This window comes from Salvia splendens, chromosome 5, assembly GCF_004379255.2.
Source record: "Salvia splendens isolate huo1 chromosome 5, SspV2, whole genome shotgun sequence".
Taxonomy (NCBI): domain Eukaryota; kingdom Viridiplantae; phylum Streptophyta; class Magnoliopsida; order Lamiales; family Lamiaceae; genus Salvia; species Salvia splendens.
The window spans coordinates 611,160-625,560 of record NC_056036.1 but is presented as its reverse complement, the minus strand read 5'-3'; the positions used below and the strand labels follow the sequence as shown (position 1 = coordinate 625,560).

Genomic DNA, 14,401 nt, shown 5'->3' with positions numbered 1-14,401 from the left:
AAATTTTAAAAATTCAAATCACCCTCATTTTTAATTAGATGCTTTAGTAAGTAAAGTGAGGACTATGAACAGAATTACCCTTACATATGGATAATATTTGTTGATATTGTTGAGTATGAATATAAATATGAATGTAGCAATAAATTAGGAAATAACAATACTTTATCTATTTGACTTGGATGTACCATCCTTGTATTAAAATTGTGGTAGCATGTCAAGACCAATAATTAAAATAAAATTATTGTCATAAGCCCCTAAACTCATACAATCTATTGGTAGTAGGTAACACCCCAAACAATTTTTTTTCCAAAAAACTTGTGAATGAAATAAAAGGTGTTTTCCACTTCAATCAAAAGCAAACCTTAACATGGGAGCTAAGTCTCTCAACCCTTCAAAGCATAAAAAACATGAACATTTCATCCCAATATAAAGAGAGGCAAAACCATATCTCTCTTCACCAACATTCCCAAACTAAAATACAAAACAAACTCAAATCATCACCATTATCATGACTAAAATGGCTGCTCATATTGCCTTCATCGTGGTGGTGGTCTCGTTCGGGTGGTTCGTCCTTCTGGCCCTGTGCCTACTAGCAATGTGGCACTTGCTGACGAGGAAGAAGGGGGAGAAGAAGACCGAGGAGGAGGCTGGGGTGATACATCGGGACGAGCATGTGAGGGTGAAGGAGGATATTGTGAAATGGCCTAATGGAAGTGAGGCCAAAGCTATATCCATTGAAAAGGATGAGAGGTTTGAGAAAGATTTCAACAAGAAGGAGAAGGATGATGTGTATTGTGTTGATATTGAGAAAGGAGCTTCTTCTGCTTCAAAGTAGATAAATTTCTGCTTATTAGAAGAAATATAGCAAGTTATAAATATAGCTGCTGATTGAAGGCAGCAATAGTGAAGTATAATAAAAAATTGTAGGGTTTATTCAAGGTTAACAAACTTATGTATGAATGATTGACATTGACACTATTTCTATTTGAACCTATAGCTTTTACATAAGTTTTTTTAATCTTAGAGCGACCATAGCCGCATGCACTACAATCATTTTGAGCACGTGCCGGCAGACAGTTGAGTACGTTGTGCTCGCACAGTGGTCCATGTAAGAGACTATCTGCTATCCAATCAAAGCATGCCATGTGTCATTATAATTTTTAATAATTAGAAAAATAGGTTTTTATTATTATTTTTTTCATTTATAAAACATCCCCCAATTTTTTTTATTTTAAGGTGTATTGTGTGAATTTTCATTTATTTTATGTTAGTATAACTTTTGTTCTTTAATGAAGTTTTAGTATTTCTTTTATTCATAAATTAATGTAAATGAAAGTTATAAACAAAAAAGGTCTTGGATCTTGGATGCTTTTAACAATTAATATAATTACAATATCATTTTTTGCAATATTATTTTCTAAATAAGAGCACCGTCTTTTTGGATACATTGACAAAGTTTGTCGGAAAAGGTGATTATCTCAAGAAAGAAAGAAATTCAAATGTATTACTGTAATTATAAGTATATTGAATTAATAAATTAGAATAAAAGTTACTTACATTATAAAAAATATCTCGAAAATAGGTAATGTTTTGTGTGTGGTTGAGACGCAATTGTATTTGCATTCAAAGAATGGAATCACATAAAAAATTTCTCTTTAAATTGCATATTTTGTGTCCATATTTAAAAAGTGGATATGGAAAAAAATTAGATCGTCAGTTGAGAATTGAGATTTACTCCCAATTAATTCTCATTGGATCGCTAAACGAAAAAAGTGAGAAACCGTGATTCCTAATTTGCTATCTTCCTCAATTCCTTTTACCCACAAAATTAAATAAAAGATCGTGAATCTTGAGATATTTCTGCAAGTAGAAAACAGACAAAGCAAATATTAAGAAAAAACATCCATGAAGAAACGCGATACTAAAAACCCAAGTCTAAACTACTGCTAAACAACAGAGTAAAAGGAAATGCGACCAACAATAAGACGGATCAAATGAAACTGGTAATTTCTACGAGAGAGTACATTAAGTGGTCAGATCTAGGCATCGAACAACGTGATTCATATCTACAACAGTTCACAAATTTACTTGCTCTGTTATATACTATCTGATCTCTGTACATCCACCCAATTTATTAGCCCAACTATACATCTAGAAACTCCGTTTCAACACACTTGCCACTACTATCCACTTAATAACATCTCCTCTTAGCAAGAAGCCTTTTGGATCTATCTATGTCCAAGAAACACAAACAAATCTGTCTCTCCAACTCCTCCAACTGTTCCACAAAGCAAGACTCATGCACTTGAAACTCCCTCACCACTTCCCTCAACGTCTCCTTCCTCCCTTTCCTAACACAAACATCGCAACAAATCTCCTATGCTCAATCTCATCCTCAAGCCTCTTCACAATCATCCTCATCGTCGCGAAGTCATTGATCATATGAACACCCCCTCTCGCCGCCGTCCAGCTTCGCTGCGGCAAGCCCTCGAGCCGTTTCTCGTCGCAGCTCCGCTCCAACCGCCTCATCTTCTTCGCCACCACCCAGCACAGCGAGGGCTGGCGCGACCGCCAGCCCTGCTGTGCAGTGCGCCAGAGCGACTGCGACTAATGCACACCCGAATCCCATCAGAATCAGACTAGCCAGGGATTTCTTGATGAGCTTGATGGTCAGAGTTCGCCTCTTGAGCTTTTTGCACGTGCGTGTCAGCTCTTGGAACATGCCGCATGGCTTTTGCCGCGTAAATCTAGGATCTCTCGGTTCGTGGCGGAGAAGGGTTTCGCTGCGCTGCAAAAAAGGCGAGATTCTTGTGGGAGGAGGTGGTATAATTCGTCGTTGGCGCCGCCGCCGGAGATTCTGTTGATGGCTTTTTTCACCCTGAGATGATTCTTGCGTGCTTGGTTGATGTTTGTGAGGAGGGATTCGCAGATTCTGGAAGCTTCTAGAGTGATCTCGAAGTAGTTGGTGAAGAAATGGTTGAAATCGGAGGGGGAGGGTGAGGAGTATGGGAGAGAAGGATGGGAGGAAATGGCGGCGGAAAGGATGACATGAATCTGCGGAGAGATTCTGCTCCACGTCATGAGTTGTTGCTTTGATGAGATGGCTCCCGACTTTGTCGGATATTTCTATGTAAGACTTGTCCGAAAGGCTTCCTTTTATTCCTCTTCACATTTGAGTTTGTGGTTAAGGTATTTCCATACTCTTCTCTTCCATGTGAACCTAAAAAGCATACATTTCAAACTTCTAAACACATACTCCATTTTAGAACATAAATTACTGCTGGGATAAATTACTAGAAAATTTATAAATTCTAATCAAATACATTTTATCTTGCATTTAAATTACTAGAAAATTTATAAATTCTAATCAAATACATTTTATCTTGCAATTTAAATGCAGATGTAGTAATTATAAATTAACATTTTTATCAATTTTTTTTTCAATATATCAGTATTTTCTTAACATACTTATCACAGGCACGTTTAATTTACAAATACAATTGGGGATATTTTGCTCATGGAAAGTTTGAGAAAAATATAAAAGGTTTTTATGGTCGATTTTGAAAGTTATGAGATAAATCAGAATTTGACCAAAATTTATGACTTTCGACGCTATATTTTTATTTTTAGATAATAACTTTTTTATGGTGACAGTGGTTTGTGCGAATGTATGTCCATCGGCCAATGCTTAAAAGGCAAGAAAAAGGCATTGAAGAAGGAAACTACATACCCCCGTACTATAATACTAAAAAAATAGAATTTATCAGTTTTGAATTTTGATCATCACATACCCAAAAATATAACAGTATCAATTTTGGAGTCCGTGATTGAAACTGAAGTATCAATTTCAGAATAAATTTGGAACAATACAAAGTTCGATTATCATGACCAGGTTGCGCGCAAGGATGACAATCATACAATATTCCAATTATTTTAATAAATTGGTTGTTATTTCTTTAAAAATCATTCATATAATTTGTAAAAGATATGTACACATCTAGTCATAACATATAACCATAAAACTCTCAAATATTAAACAGATTAAGCTAGTTGTTAGAAAAAAGGATGAATTATAAATAATACTTACGTAATAAAAAAGAAACTCACCGTTATTTGCGAATGGTATTTTGAGCTTACAGCATATGATCTTTCTCATCTTAATCAGACAAATGATCCTAACAAATTAATGGATAAGAAAATTTATTTTCCAAAAGAAGAAGCCATATTATAATTTTTCTTGGTTTAGTTAGAGTTTATAAAAGATAGACGTAAAGTATTTATGAACAAGAAATTAGTTGGCAACTACAATACTACACCCACAATTATAGTCTTTTACATGTTTTGTGTGTTTCCTTCCACGTTAACATTGTTTACGTGTAAGATATAGAGAAGCTTCGGTAACATTATAACGGTTTGAATTATAAAAAATGAAGATATATTTTGAGCCAAAAATCAAGGAAATATATAGAAGAATCAAATCAAATGATATATACTTACTGATTTAGAATATATTTTATTCTATAGTTATCATAGGTTGTGTAATGATTAGAATAATGATCCAATAGAGCATGCACGGTGGAGCCTCGAGGCGCGAGGTGGAATCGCGACCCCAGTGCAGGATTGTTGGGTGAAGACCTACCGCGATTTCCACCTAAGTGTGGGTCAAAAAGTTGTATTGCTTTACTGATTCGAGGTTATTAGAAATGAGTCACTAACCCCTTATAAGGCCTTTTAAGGGCGAGTGACTCATTTCTCGTTTCACTGCGCGAGGCTTGTTGCGATGGCCATCGAAAAAAAATATTTCTTCCTATTAGTTGGTAAAACTTCGATGACAACGATGTCCTACTATCGATGTCCTTTTCCATCCTTCACTAGCAAAAATATTTAGATGTTTTATAGTAATAAAATATTTTGATATTTATAGTACTACTATCTAAAGGAAATCTTAAAGTGTGCTAGTTTTAATGACAGACAAAAAAAGTTAAAAGGAAACTATTTTGATATTAATTCTTATAAGTTTAGAAAAAAACAAAACCATGAAAATAAACTAAAACGCGAAACAATATAGAAGGTGAGAGAAACACCAAAAGAGTTGTGTGTTAGCTTGAGGGGATGACCTTAGATGAACACTAAATAACTCTATCGGATAACTCTTGGTATGTATTTTAATTATACTCCATACTCATTAATGTACGTGAATCGTGGTGTATGTTATTACAGATGAATAGAAATGTTTTATTCGATTATGTAAATAAAATCTACAAAATCTGAATTTATGTATTTAGATTTTGTAAATTAATAGGCAAATCTGTTACGGTAATGAATTTTGACTCAGATTGCCTAACAAATTAGCTTGGTAAAAAGGAAATAAAAAATGGAAAAAGAAATTGAAAAAGTAAATAAATAAGAAAAGAAAGAGAGCGGCCGAAACCCTAATAAGATCACCACCCTAACCGTTTGTTAATTCTTTCGCCCTCTTTTCTCTTCAATCCTTATATATTGATCCTCTCACACATTCACTCATTTGGTTTTCACTCTGAAAATTCCAAATTTCTCTTCGCTCTTTGATGGTGACTGACTCCTCGCCTCCTCCATCAGACACCGACCCCATCGCCAACGGCGGAGCGCATCTCAGTCCCCAATCGCGCCGCCGCAGCCTCCCCTCTCCGTGGGCTTCGGTTGTGCGCGGAGATCCCGAGCCAAACGCACCCCCCGCACCCGCCGCCGCCGCCTCAGCCTCAGCCTCCGCCTCCACGTCTTCTCCGCCCATGGAGGAGGCTTTTGTCTTCTGATAACTCGGAATCTCAGCCGGAAAAACGGCGACAGCAATGCGGGAAGGCCGGTTTGGAAGCCGGCCGCTAAACGGCGTTCGTTGAGCCGGTTACTGTTATGGGTGGAGCCGTCTCTTGGCCGGCGCTCTCTGAAACCACCCGCTCTGTTCCTAGATCGTCCTCGGATGCTTCTAGAATCGTCTCTGACGGATCAGTCCCCTCTTCACAGGTTACTGTACGTATTGATCTTATCTAGGGTTTCGTACATTAATTTGAATTTGCCCTAATTTGTGTGCATTGCCAATTGAATTAATCAATTCACACCTTCAGTAAAAGTTGGCTTTTACCCTAATTTGTGTGCATTGGTTTTGAATGTATATTTTAGCGAAAAGTGTATCTCTCACGTTTGAATTTTGCCTGTATGATAAATGAATGCCTTTTCTGATTAATCTGTATATCTTCCTTTGGTTTCAGTGAAAATTGTCATAAAATTCGCTATTTAAAATTGTGTCTAATGCTCTGTAAAATATGCACATTTTGAAATTACAACCTTTGAGCTTTCATTAAATGGAATGGTTTTATGATAATTGAGTGGTTGTTCTGATTAATCTGAGATATGTTTCCTTTGTTCAACAGGCTCCTATAATATCACACCTCCACAACGGTCATCTCATAATAATGCTAATAATGTTCATGGTAATTCCGGGGGAAATAATCCAAATCCGGCTAGGCTAAGAGGAATCGCGGTGGTGGTGCTAGTGGTGGGTGTTGGAAGAGGTAGCCTTCTCAGTGAGTGGACCATCTCAGGGTCTTTTTAATCAGCCACCTCTCCCAATGCCACCACCATTTCCTGTTTTTGAAGTACCATTTGGGTTATTCCTACTGTTCTGGATAACTCTGTTAGAGGTCCGAGACCTATCGGAGGAGGGGTCGGGCCATCTCATTCTGGAAATGACCATTCTACTCAGAGGATTAACACAAGGAGGAACAACAACTATGGCCTCGTCCTCGGGGAGATGGACAGTACCACAACAACCATGGTGGAAGGAGCTGGAATCAATGACGCGCAGAGAAGTCCATCACCCCCCTCCTCCTTATGCTTCCCCCTCCCATGGGATATTATGCCGCCTCCACTCTGCCGCCTGGTGCTGCCTCCTTTATGGCACCCGCCACCCAGGATGCTTTTTCCTGGACAAATGGGCTTTAGTGAGTCCACGGCGTGGTTTAGTTTCTGTTACAGTATGACTCTTTATGTTCTTTAACGTTTATTTTCAACTTTCAGATATGGAGTCTCCCTTTATATATGTTCCCACCTATGCCACCTGTGATTTTCCCTCCTGCTAATGAGAATCCATTACCAAATCCAAATCTATCTCCAAATCCATTACCAAATATGATAGTCAACCAAATAGACTATTACTTCAGGTTATTTTCATTGAAAACTTTATAGAAGTTGACTCACTATGCAAATGATGCTGAATTAAGTACGGATGTTGTTGCAGCGATGCTAATTTGGTGAAAGATCCCTATTGAAGTCTAAGATGGATGATAATGGCTGGGTGCCCATCTCTTGGTAGCTTCGTTTCCACGAGTAAGTTTATTGGATTTATTATATTCTTATGTTTTATGTATTATGTAACCTATTTTATACCTTCTCAAGTTATAACAAAGTCTATTTCTGTAGTCTTAAAACAAGAATGAAATTTGTTTTCTTAATTACTCTGGAACAAAGTCTATGATGAACTTTTCTTTCACTTGGAGAATGCATATTGTGCATTTTTTTAATTTACCAAGACATTTTTACCATTGCTGCAAACAATGTTTTGTAAATGAAAGTCACTTTGACTGTTTGAAATGAATGTTTACTGCTTATTTTTTCTGACCTTTGCTGCAAAGCATCCTCTCAAGAGATTTCATGATATCTGAAAGAAACTCTCTTGTTATTAATTACTCCGTATATTAGAAAGTGGACAAGCTGTGGTTGTTACATCTTCACCCCTCTTGAGATCACAGAAAACTTTCTCTAGGTTTGGTTTTCTTTTGGTTTTTCATGCAAGATCAAGGTTTTCTCTATGTCTGCCTTTTCAGGTTCAGCGTTTAAACAAATGATGTCCCTCTCATTGTGGAATCATTGAGGACATCATTCTACGGGCTGTGGAAATACAGGCCAGCTCTCGTTCTTGACTTCTTTTGATGTTCCAAGTAATCTTTTAATCTGAAAATCCCTGACCTGGTAGAGAGCACCAACTTAATTTTTCATTTTTTTCACAGGGTGACATGATTAGGAGGCGTAACGATTGGAGTTTGTGGATAGGTTCAAATGGTGATCCTAGCAGCAGTGGCTCCATTTCAGCTCCGGAAAATGCTCTGGCAGCCTCATTAAATGAGGTCTCAGTGGATGATGCCACAACCCATGTAAATGGCAATCTTGGGTGATGCAAGAGAAGGTAGGTTTGGAAATGGCTGATGGTCAGTTGCCTGAGGACTCGACCATCTAGTCTGGGTTGGTGAATGGAGACCACGCTGATGAGGACCATTCGATTAGCTTGTGACCTTTCATTAACGAAAGTTTTGCACAGCCAAGGTTTGGTTATTATCCTTCAATACGCCACGCCCTATTTGTGGTTTGGTGATGGTGTTTTCCCCCTTAACACACAGTAATGTGTATGCAGCACAAGGAGAGGGATGAAGGAGTCTTTGTAATTTATCAGACACAAGAAGGACCGGAGAAAAATAAGGAGTGGAGCTGACCCTAGTTTATTGCACAACTGATTGTTCTTTTCCTGTTCACTAATTGATTTTTTGAAGCACCCGGGAGAGACGGTATGAGGTGCACTTTCCTCATTGAGAGTGGCTCTTCATATTTTTGTTGATACTTTGCGAATGACTCATGAATTCCATTATGATTTGTGCTCTTAACTTATTTTTTGAATATTCTTTCTTCTAATTGGCTTTCCTACATTTTGGGGTATATCATACTTGAGCCTATGTTTTTATGATGATTAAATTTGATTAATACAAAACTCATCAAATAAATATACTTGCCACCAAATAACATAAAACAAGACACTTGCAAATAACATAAAACAAAACAAGGTAATCACATCTTTTCCTTGCATAATAAATAAAACCCATGGATCGTCTTCAATTCCGAGTTGTGGGAAGAGATTATTTATTCAAGCAAAAATTATTATGCGCTATATGACTCTGATTATGCACACACCGAGAAACCTGTAAAATAAAGCTAGATACATACATACAATAAACTAATTACTGTCTCACTAATTCATATATTTTTCTCGGACATTGCACTTAATACGATTATAAGTACTATTCTCTCTACTACGTTAATCGTTCTCCACTTAACTCGCAAAAATAACATTGCATCAAATTTTATTTTAACAATGAAATTTATCAAATATGATGGGATTTTAATCATTAAAGGAGTAATAAATTTAAATATTATCAAACAGTTCTATATTGAAGTGTAAGTTTATAATAGAATGAATACTACTCCTAGTCTCCTAGTATATTTTATATCTAGAATGAACCACATATTTACCACAATTAATAAATAAATTACAAAAATTATTCAAAATTATTAACGTCTAAAAGCATTGATCCTAGACTATTTTTCTTGTTTTAAAAATGAAATAGTACTAATATTGTGGTATGTAATTAATATATTCAAGTAATTTAGTTTTTTCATAATATAATTCTGAGAAAATAGACTATTTCGATAAATAACATGGGGTTTTGAGATTTTGCCAAATAAGTTGACCGAGCCGCTGCAAATCTTAAACTCCAACAAAGTGTAAGCTTCAGCTAATCTTTCATTTTTGTGGTGGATTTGATTAATTGAAATTTGATGTACGATTAAAAAGTGATATTGACTTTTTTTCTTTTCTTTTCAATTATCTGGTAAATCAGAGGGCAAATGGTTAAAATTGAACGCAAATAGAAGTGTTTCATGTATATTGTGTTAGTTAGAAGTGCCACAAATGCTTCATACTGCTCGCGGTTGAAATGCTTGATTGAGAATATATGCAGCTAAGCTGTTTGTCAAAATGTCAAATTGAATTGTATCATATAATATAGCGTTAATTAGAAGAGCCAGAAATGGTTGATGTTTTTTCATTATGATTGAAGTTTCCTCATTGTGGTTGAAATGGTTGATTGAGAATATAGGTTGTTTGTCGAAATGTCAAATTGAATTGTATCGTATGTATAGCGTTAATTAGAATAGCCAGAAATGGTTGATGGTGCTGCATTATGATTGAAGTTTCATCATTGTGGTTGAAATGGTAGATTGAGAATATAGGTTGTTTGTCGAAATGTCAAATTGAATTGTATCGTATGTATAGCGTTAATTAGAATAGCCAGAAATGGTTGATAGTGCTGCATTATGATTGAAGTTTCATCATTGTGGTTGAAATGGTAGATTGAGAATATAGGTTGTTTGTCGAAATGTCAAATTGAATTGTATCGTATGTATAGCGTTAATTAGAATAGCCAGAAATGGTTGATGGTGCTGCATTATGATTGAAGTTTCCTCATTGTGGTTGAAATGGTTGATTGTGAAGATATGCAGCTAAGCTGTTTGTGAAAATGTCAAATTGATGTGTGTCATATATGATATATAGCGTAAATTAGAGAGCTAGAAATGCTTCATGTTGCTGCATTATGATTGAAGTTTCCTTATCGTGATTTAAATGCTTCATTGTGAAGATAGTTGTTTGTCAAAATGTCCAATGATGCCACACCACGAACCACTCACATTTTGTACGAATTTGTGACTACTATGGTTTCAGGCATGGCTGGGAAAGCAGTGAAATCTGTTGCAAAAGCAGTTGGAGAATACCAGTTCCCATGGAAAGAGAAGTTGACAAAATACAGAGATGAGCTTTCAAAGGGTGTGTGGGGTTACTGGGAGCTTGGTGCTTGGAAGCCTCTAGCTATCAGTGCACGCCGCCGAGCTCGGATCCGCAAAGAGGTCCTCCTCGCTGGAGGTGATTGGGAATTTGATCCGGAAAGGAAGGAGATGAAGACGAAGAGGAAAGGTCACAAGGTTGATAGGTTGGCTGCCGAGAAGCGAGCCAATACTGCTCGACTGATGGAAGAGATGCCCAAGATGTTGGATGATTACAAGAAGAGAAGGTGGGAGAGGAAGATGAAAGCCGAAGAGGATGCTGCCAAGAAGGCGTTGAACGAGTAGCTAAAAGCTCAGCCCTTTCGATTCATGGTATTAAAAGCTGGATTCCTTCTTGTTCGGTTTCACCTTGATGCTTTGTTAGTTCTTACATAAGTTGTTGATGGACTTCCGTTGTGAACCTTTATGTTATGATGTAGGTCGTGCTTTTTAGACATTTGTTTTCTATCGGGCCTCTGCTAAAACTGAGATGCTGATGAATTATTAAAAACTAGATTCCTTCTTGTTCAGTATCTTCTTGAAATTCATGATGCTTTGTTAGTTCGTTGCATATGTTGTTGCTGAACTTCCATTTTGAATGTTTTTGCTATGATGCTTCGATGAGCTTTTTAGATATTCGTTTCCTCTTTGGCCTCTGCTAAACTGAGATGCTGATGAATAACAGGACATCATCTGTTGTAGTATGGAACTTTTTCCGCAAGGTGTTGATATGCTTTCATTTGTGATGTTTATGAAGTTGATTTTGAGGAAAGAAATAACCTTTGAACAATGCTGCTTATGTGTGTGTGTGGGATGACAAATTAATTGAAATACTCTTAAAAGGAAACGAAATTCAAAACAACAAAAATGGAAAACAATAATGTAAACCAGATTAAACAAAAGAACCATAAGTCAAGTCTAGAAGAAACATTCCATTTGTAAGACAATACCCAAAAGTAAATGGATTTCTTCTTATTCCTAGGGCATAGAAGTGCCTTAGTCAGACCCACACCCGCTAGACATCGATGAACTTAATTGAATTTATACAATGAGCCGAGGATACACCTATCAGACACTGTACGAAAGTAGTGACGGTGTGTCGCACACTCATAAATAGAGCTAGAGGACTTGGAAGGTTTCGCCATCAAATCACATCAATACTCAATGGCAGTTGCAGCTGACTAAAACGCCAAAGGGCTTGACAAATACGAAAAGCTAAAAGTATTTCACTTAATGCAAAACAAAATGATTTTTTTTGAACTAGATTCACCCTATATTGAATTCATTGCGCAACATTTATTTATCAAAAAAGGTTAGCACTTTTTATTTAAAACTTTTCCCTGCTGGAATGTTGTTGCTGTTAGAAAGATCAACAAAAGAGCAAAACCAATATGCAACACGAATATCACGAATAATAATAATAATAATAACAACCATAGCAGAATAGATATTACCCAGTCACAGTTTAAGTTGGTGCCATACATAGGGGAAACCAAACTTAACAAAACATTCGATTCAAAGGTTAACAAAATAAGCCATAAACAGCAAGTAGCACTTGATTCACAAGCCAGAATGGTTTTACTTCTACTCAAAAGCCCACTGGTTCTCTCTTCGGACCTCTTCTTCCTCTTCGGGAGTGAAATCATTCTTGATGTTGAACGTCTTCCTGATCTCCTCAGGAGTCTTTCCCTTGATCATGTCAGCAACTGTTTGGCAAGTCAGATCCAGAAGGCTCTTGATGTTAAGGTAGTTAGCAGACTGCAAATGTTTAAAGGAGTTAAACCGACACTTTCAAAATCAAAGATATAATAAAGTTTTAATGAGGCAAAAAAACAGGATTGAACAATCATCAATAGAGTTGGTTAGCAGTAGAGTTTTCAAAAAGATCTAAAACATTCACAAGGGTATAACTACAACAAGAACATTATTCATTTTGAAAGTGAAATCATCAATAGTTATATTTACAAGCTTTATTTAAAACAAAAGCACCAACAAATCAGAAGAAAAGCTATTATCTTAACTGGTTATCATATTGTTTTTCCACTAGATTGCAGAACAAACAATGACTGGAAGAATCATAATTCACTAAAACTATGAAATGATCAATAAACAAAAACAAGAAACTATACATATGGAATAAGCTTTCAATAACTCTGCTAAGATATGGAGCAGTTGTGGAAGATTTTCAAATAGTCTAAATGCTATTCAAATTTCAAAATATGATGGGTAAAATCATATCAAAACCGGAGAAGAATATCAAAATTTAAAGTCCACAGTTAGTTGTAAACCTCAAATTCTATAAACAGACAATAACGTAATACTATCTGACCCAAATTAGTACTGTATGAAGACAGTAAACAAATGAAAACGTATAAAATCAATCAACAACAAGAAGTTGTGAGTTACAAAACCAATAATCACAAAGTTGAAAGCACATAACAAGTCCAATACGCAAACGCAACGCAAGCAAGTAATATTGTAATCATGACAGTAATTGGAGAATAGAAGGCAAATATGCATGCAATCAAGTAGCATTAAACAAAGCCCCAAGCCACAACGCACAAACAAATCCAGCAAACAAAACATCACAAAGAGTTATCAAAAACCCTAGACAAACACCAGAACACCGAATAACAAAAAAATGTACCAAAATCAGGTCGAACAGCGTGGCCTGGTCGACTTTGACGAAGTCGGCGTCGAAAGCCTTGAGTTCGTCGTCAGAGGAGGCAACCTTGTCCTCGGCCTTGGTTGAATCGGAGGAGGCGGCGGCGTCGACGTGCTTTTTGCAGTACTCGATGACCTTGGAGAGGATTTTGCCGGTGACGTTGGGGATCGGAATGACGTTGTCGACGCAGTCGTCCTCGATCATGTGCTTGATGGTTTGAGATTTGACGGCGACCGCCTCGTCGACCTCGAAGACCTCGCCATCGGAGCTGCGGAGGATGATCTTCTTGCCGGAGTTCTCCGACGCGGAAGCCATGGAATTCGATTTGAGAGAGGGTTTGGAATTTGGATTAGGGCTCGAAATTGGGGATGGGGGATTTCTGCTACAGAGATATAAATAAGGGGGAAGCCCAAATATATCGCACGCGGAAGGCGAAAATATATTGTTAAATTATTTTTTTTTAAAAGGAAAATATGCCTAAAATAAAACCGTGAAAATAGTAGATTCTGGTATATCTACCCTCTTCAAATTTAAAGGACAAATTATTAAATTCTAAAATTCAAAATTAACGGAAGGTAAAAAAAATGTTTTTTTTCATTCTTTCTAATTTTTCTTTTCTTTCATCTTCATATCTATGCCATCATTTGCTTTGTTGTCATCGTTGTCCCTTCTAAATTGAACGCTCGCAAACATTGAACTCACATATTGAAATATTTTTCGTGTCACATTTCTCCATTGTTGCATGTTCCGATCGGCAGCCTTACAATAATGACCATTGTCTCAGCTCTCAGTCCCTTGGCTTGGGACCAAAACAACAACCTACACGCTCAACCCCCATTCCTCTACATTCAAACCTAGACTTTCAAGTGGGTCCCATTAAATAATACAAAGCGAGGTCATGATGAGGCTCATTGACTGTAACAAGTTTTAACAGAACTTTTTGTAAACCTAGGGATCTAGGATCGGCTTAGGCCCAAACTTGTTGGAAGCCTAGTTTAGGCTTGGGCCAGCCGGAAACAGTCCACGAGAAGATTTGAATTTCGATTATGATTCTAT

General features: G+C 36.8%; 2 protein-coding genes, 1 long non-coding RNA gene and 2 pseudogenes across 7 annotated transcripts; 3 read left to right on the top strand and 2 right to left on the bottom strand.

The window, feature by feature from the left end:
• Window positions 1-2,191: 2,191 nt before the first annotated feature.
• LOC121802501 lies at window positions 2,192-3,081 on the bottom strand (annotated as a pseudogene).
• A 2,747-nt stretch (window positions 3,082-5,828) lies between these two features.
• Window positions 5,829-8,207, top strand: LOC121802496 (annotated as a pseudogene).
• A 15-nt stretch (window positions 8,208-8,222) lies between these two features.
• Window positions 8,223-8,690, top strand: LOC121802881. Its single transcript, XR_006050871.1, has 2 exons — window positions 8,223-8,355; window positions 8,444-8,690. It is a non-coding gene; the product is annotated as an uncharacterized LOC121802881 (long non-coding RNA).
• Window positions 8,691-9,451: 761 nt separating this feature from the next.
• Window positions 9,452-11,210, top strand: LOC121802714. Of its 5 annotated transcripts, none has more exons than XM_042202394.1 (2): window positions 9,452-9,585; window positions 10,583-11,210. In XM_042202394.1, exon 2 carries the CDS (start codon window positions 10,585-10,587, stop codon window positions 10,984-10,986), a length of 402 nt encoding a protein of 133 aa, XP_042058328.1. In that variant the 5' UTR covers window positions 9,452-9,585; window positions 10,583-10,584; the 3' UTR covers window positions 10,987-11,210. The 5 variants fall into 5 exon arrangements, with proteins under 5 accessions (XP_042058328.1, XP_042058331.1, XP_042058330.1 ...); XM_042202397.1 differs by having other exon boundaries at window positions 9,521-9,582; window positions 10,581-11,210; XM_042202396.1 differs by having other exon boundaries at window positions 9,576-9,641.
• An 873-nt stretch (window positions 11,211-12,083) lies between these two features.
• On the bottom strand, window positions 12,084-13,718 carry LOC121802734 (SKP1-like protein 1A). The gene is made up of 2 exons (XM_042202426.1): window positions 13,328-13,718; window positions 12,084-12,438 (listed from the first exon to the last, which is right to left on the bottom strand). Exons 1-2 carry the CDS (start codon window positions 13,658-13,660, stop codon window positions 12,265-12,267), a joined length of 507 nt encoding a protein of 168 aa, XP_042058360.1. The 5' UTR covers window positions 13,661-13,718; the 3' UTR covers window positions 12,084-12,264.
• Between the last annotated feature and the right edge of the window lie 683 nt (window positions 13,719-14,401).

What these genes read in the sequence shown, in the direction of transcription:
- LOC121802714 (XM_042202393.1), top strand. Translation starts at nt 9,911, where the DNA reads ATGATTGAAGTTTCCTCATTGTGGTTGAAATGGTTGATTGAGAATATA. An exon ending in ATGGTTGATTGAGAATATAG is followed by an intron (nt 9,960 to 10,582) that starts GTTGTTTGTCGA and finishes CTATGGTTTCAG; the next exon opens with GCATGGCTGGGAAAGCAGTG.
- LOC121802734 (XM_042202426.1), bottom strand. Translation starts at nt 13,660, where the DNA reads ATGGCTTCCGCGTCGGAGAACTCCGGCAAGAAGATCATCCTCCGCAGC. An exon ending in CGCTGTTCGACCTGATTTTG is followed by an intron (nt 12,439 to 13,327) that starts GTACATTTTTTT and finishes AAACATTTGCAG; the next exon opens with TCTGCTAACTACCTTAACAT.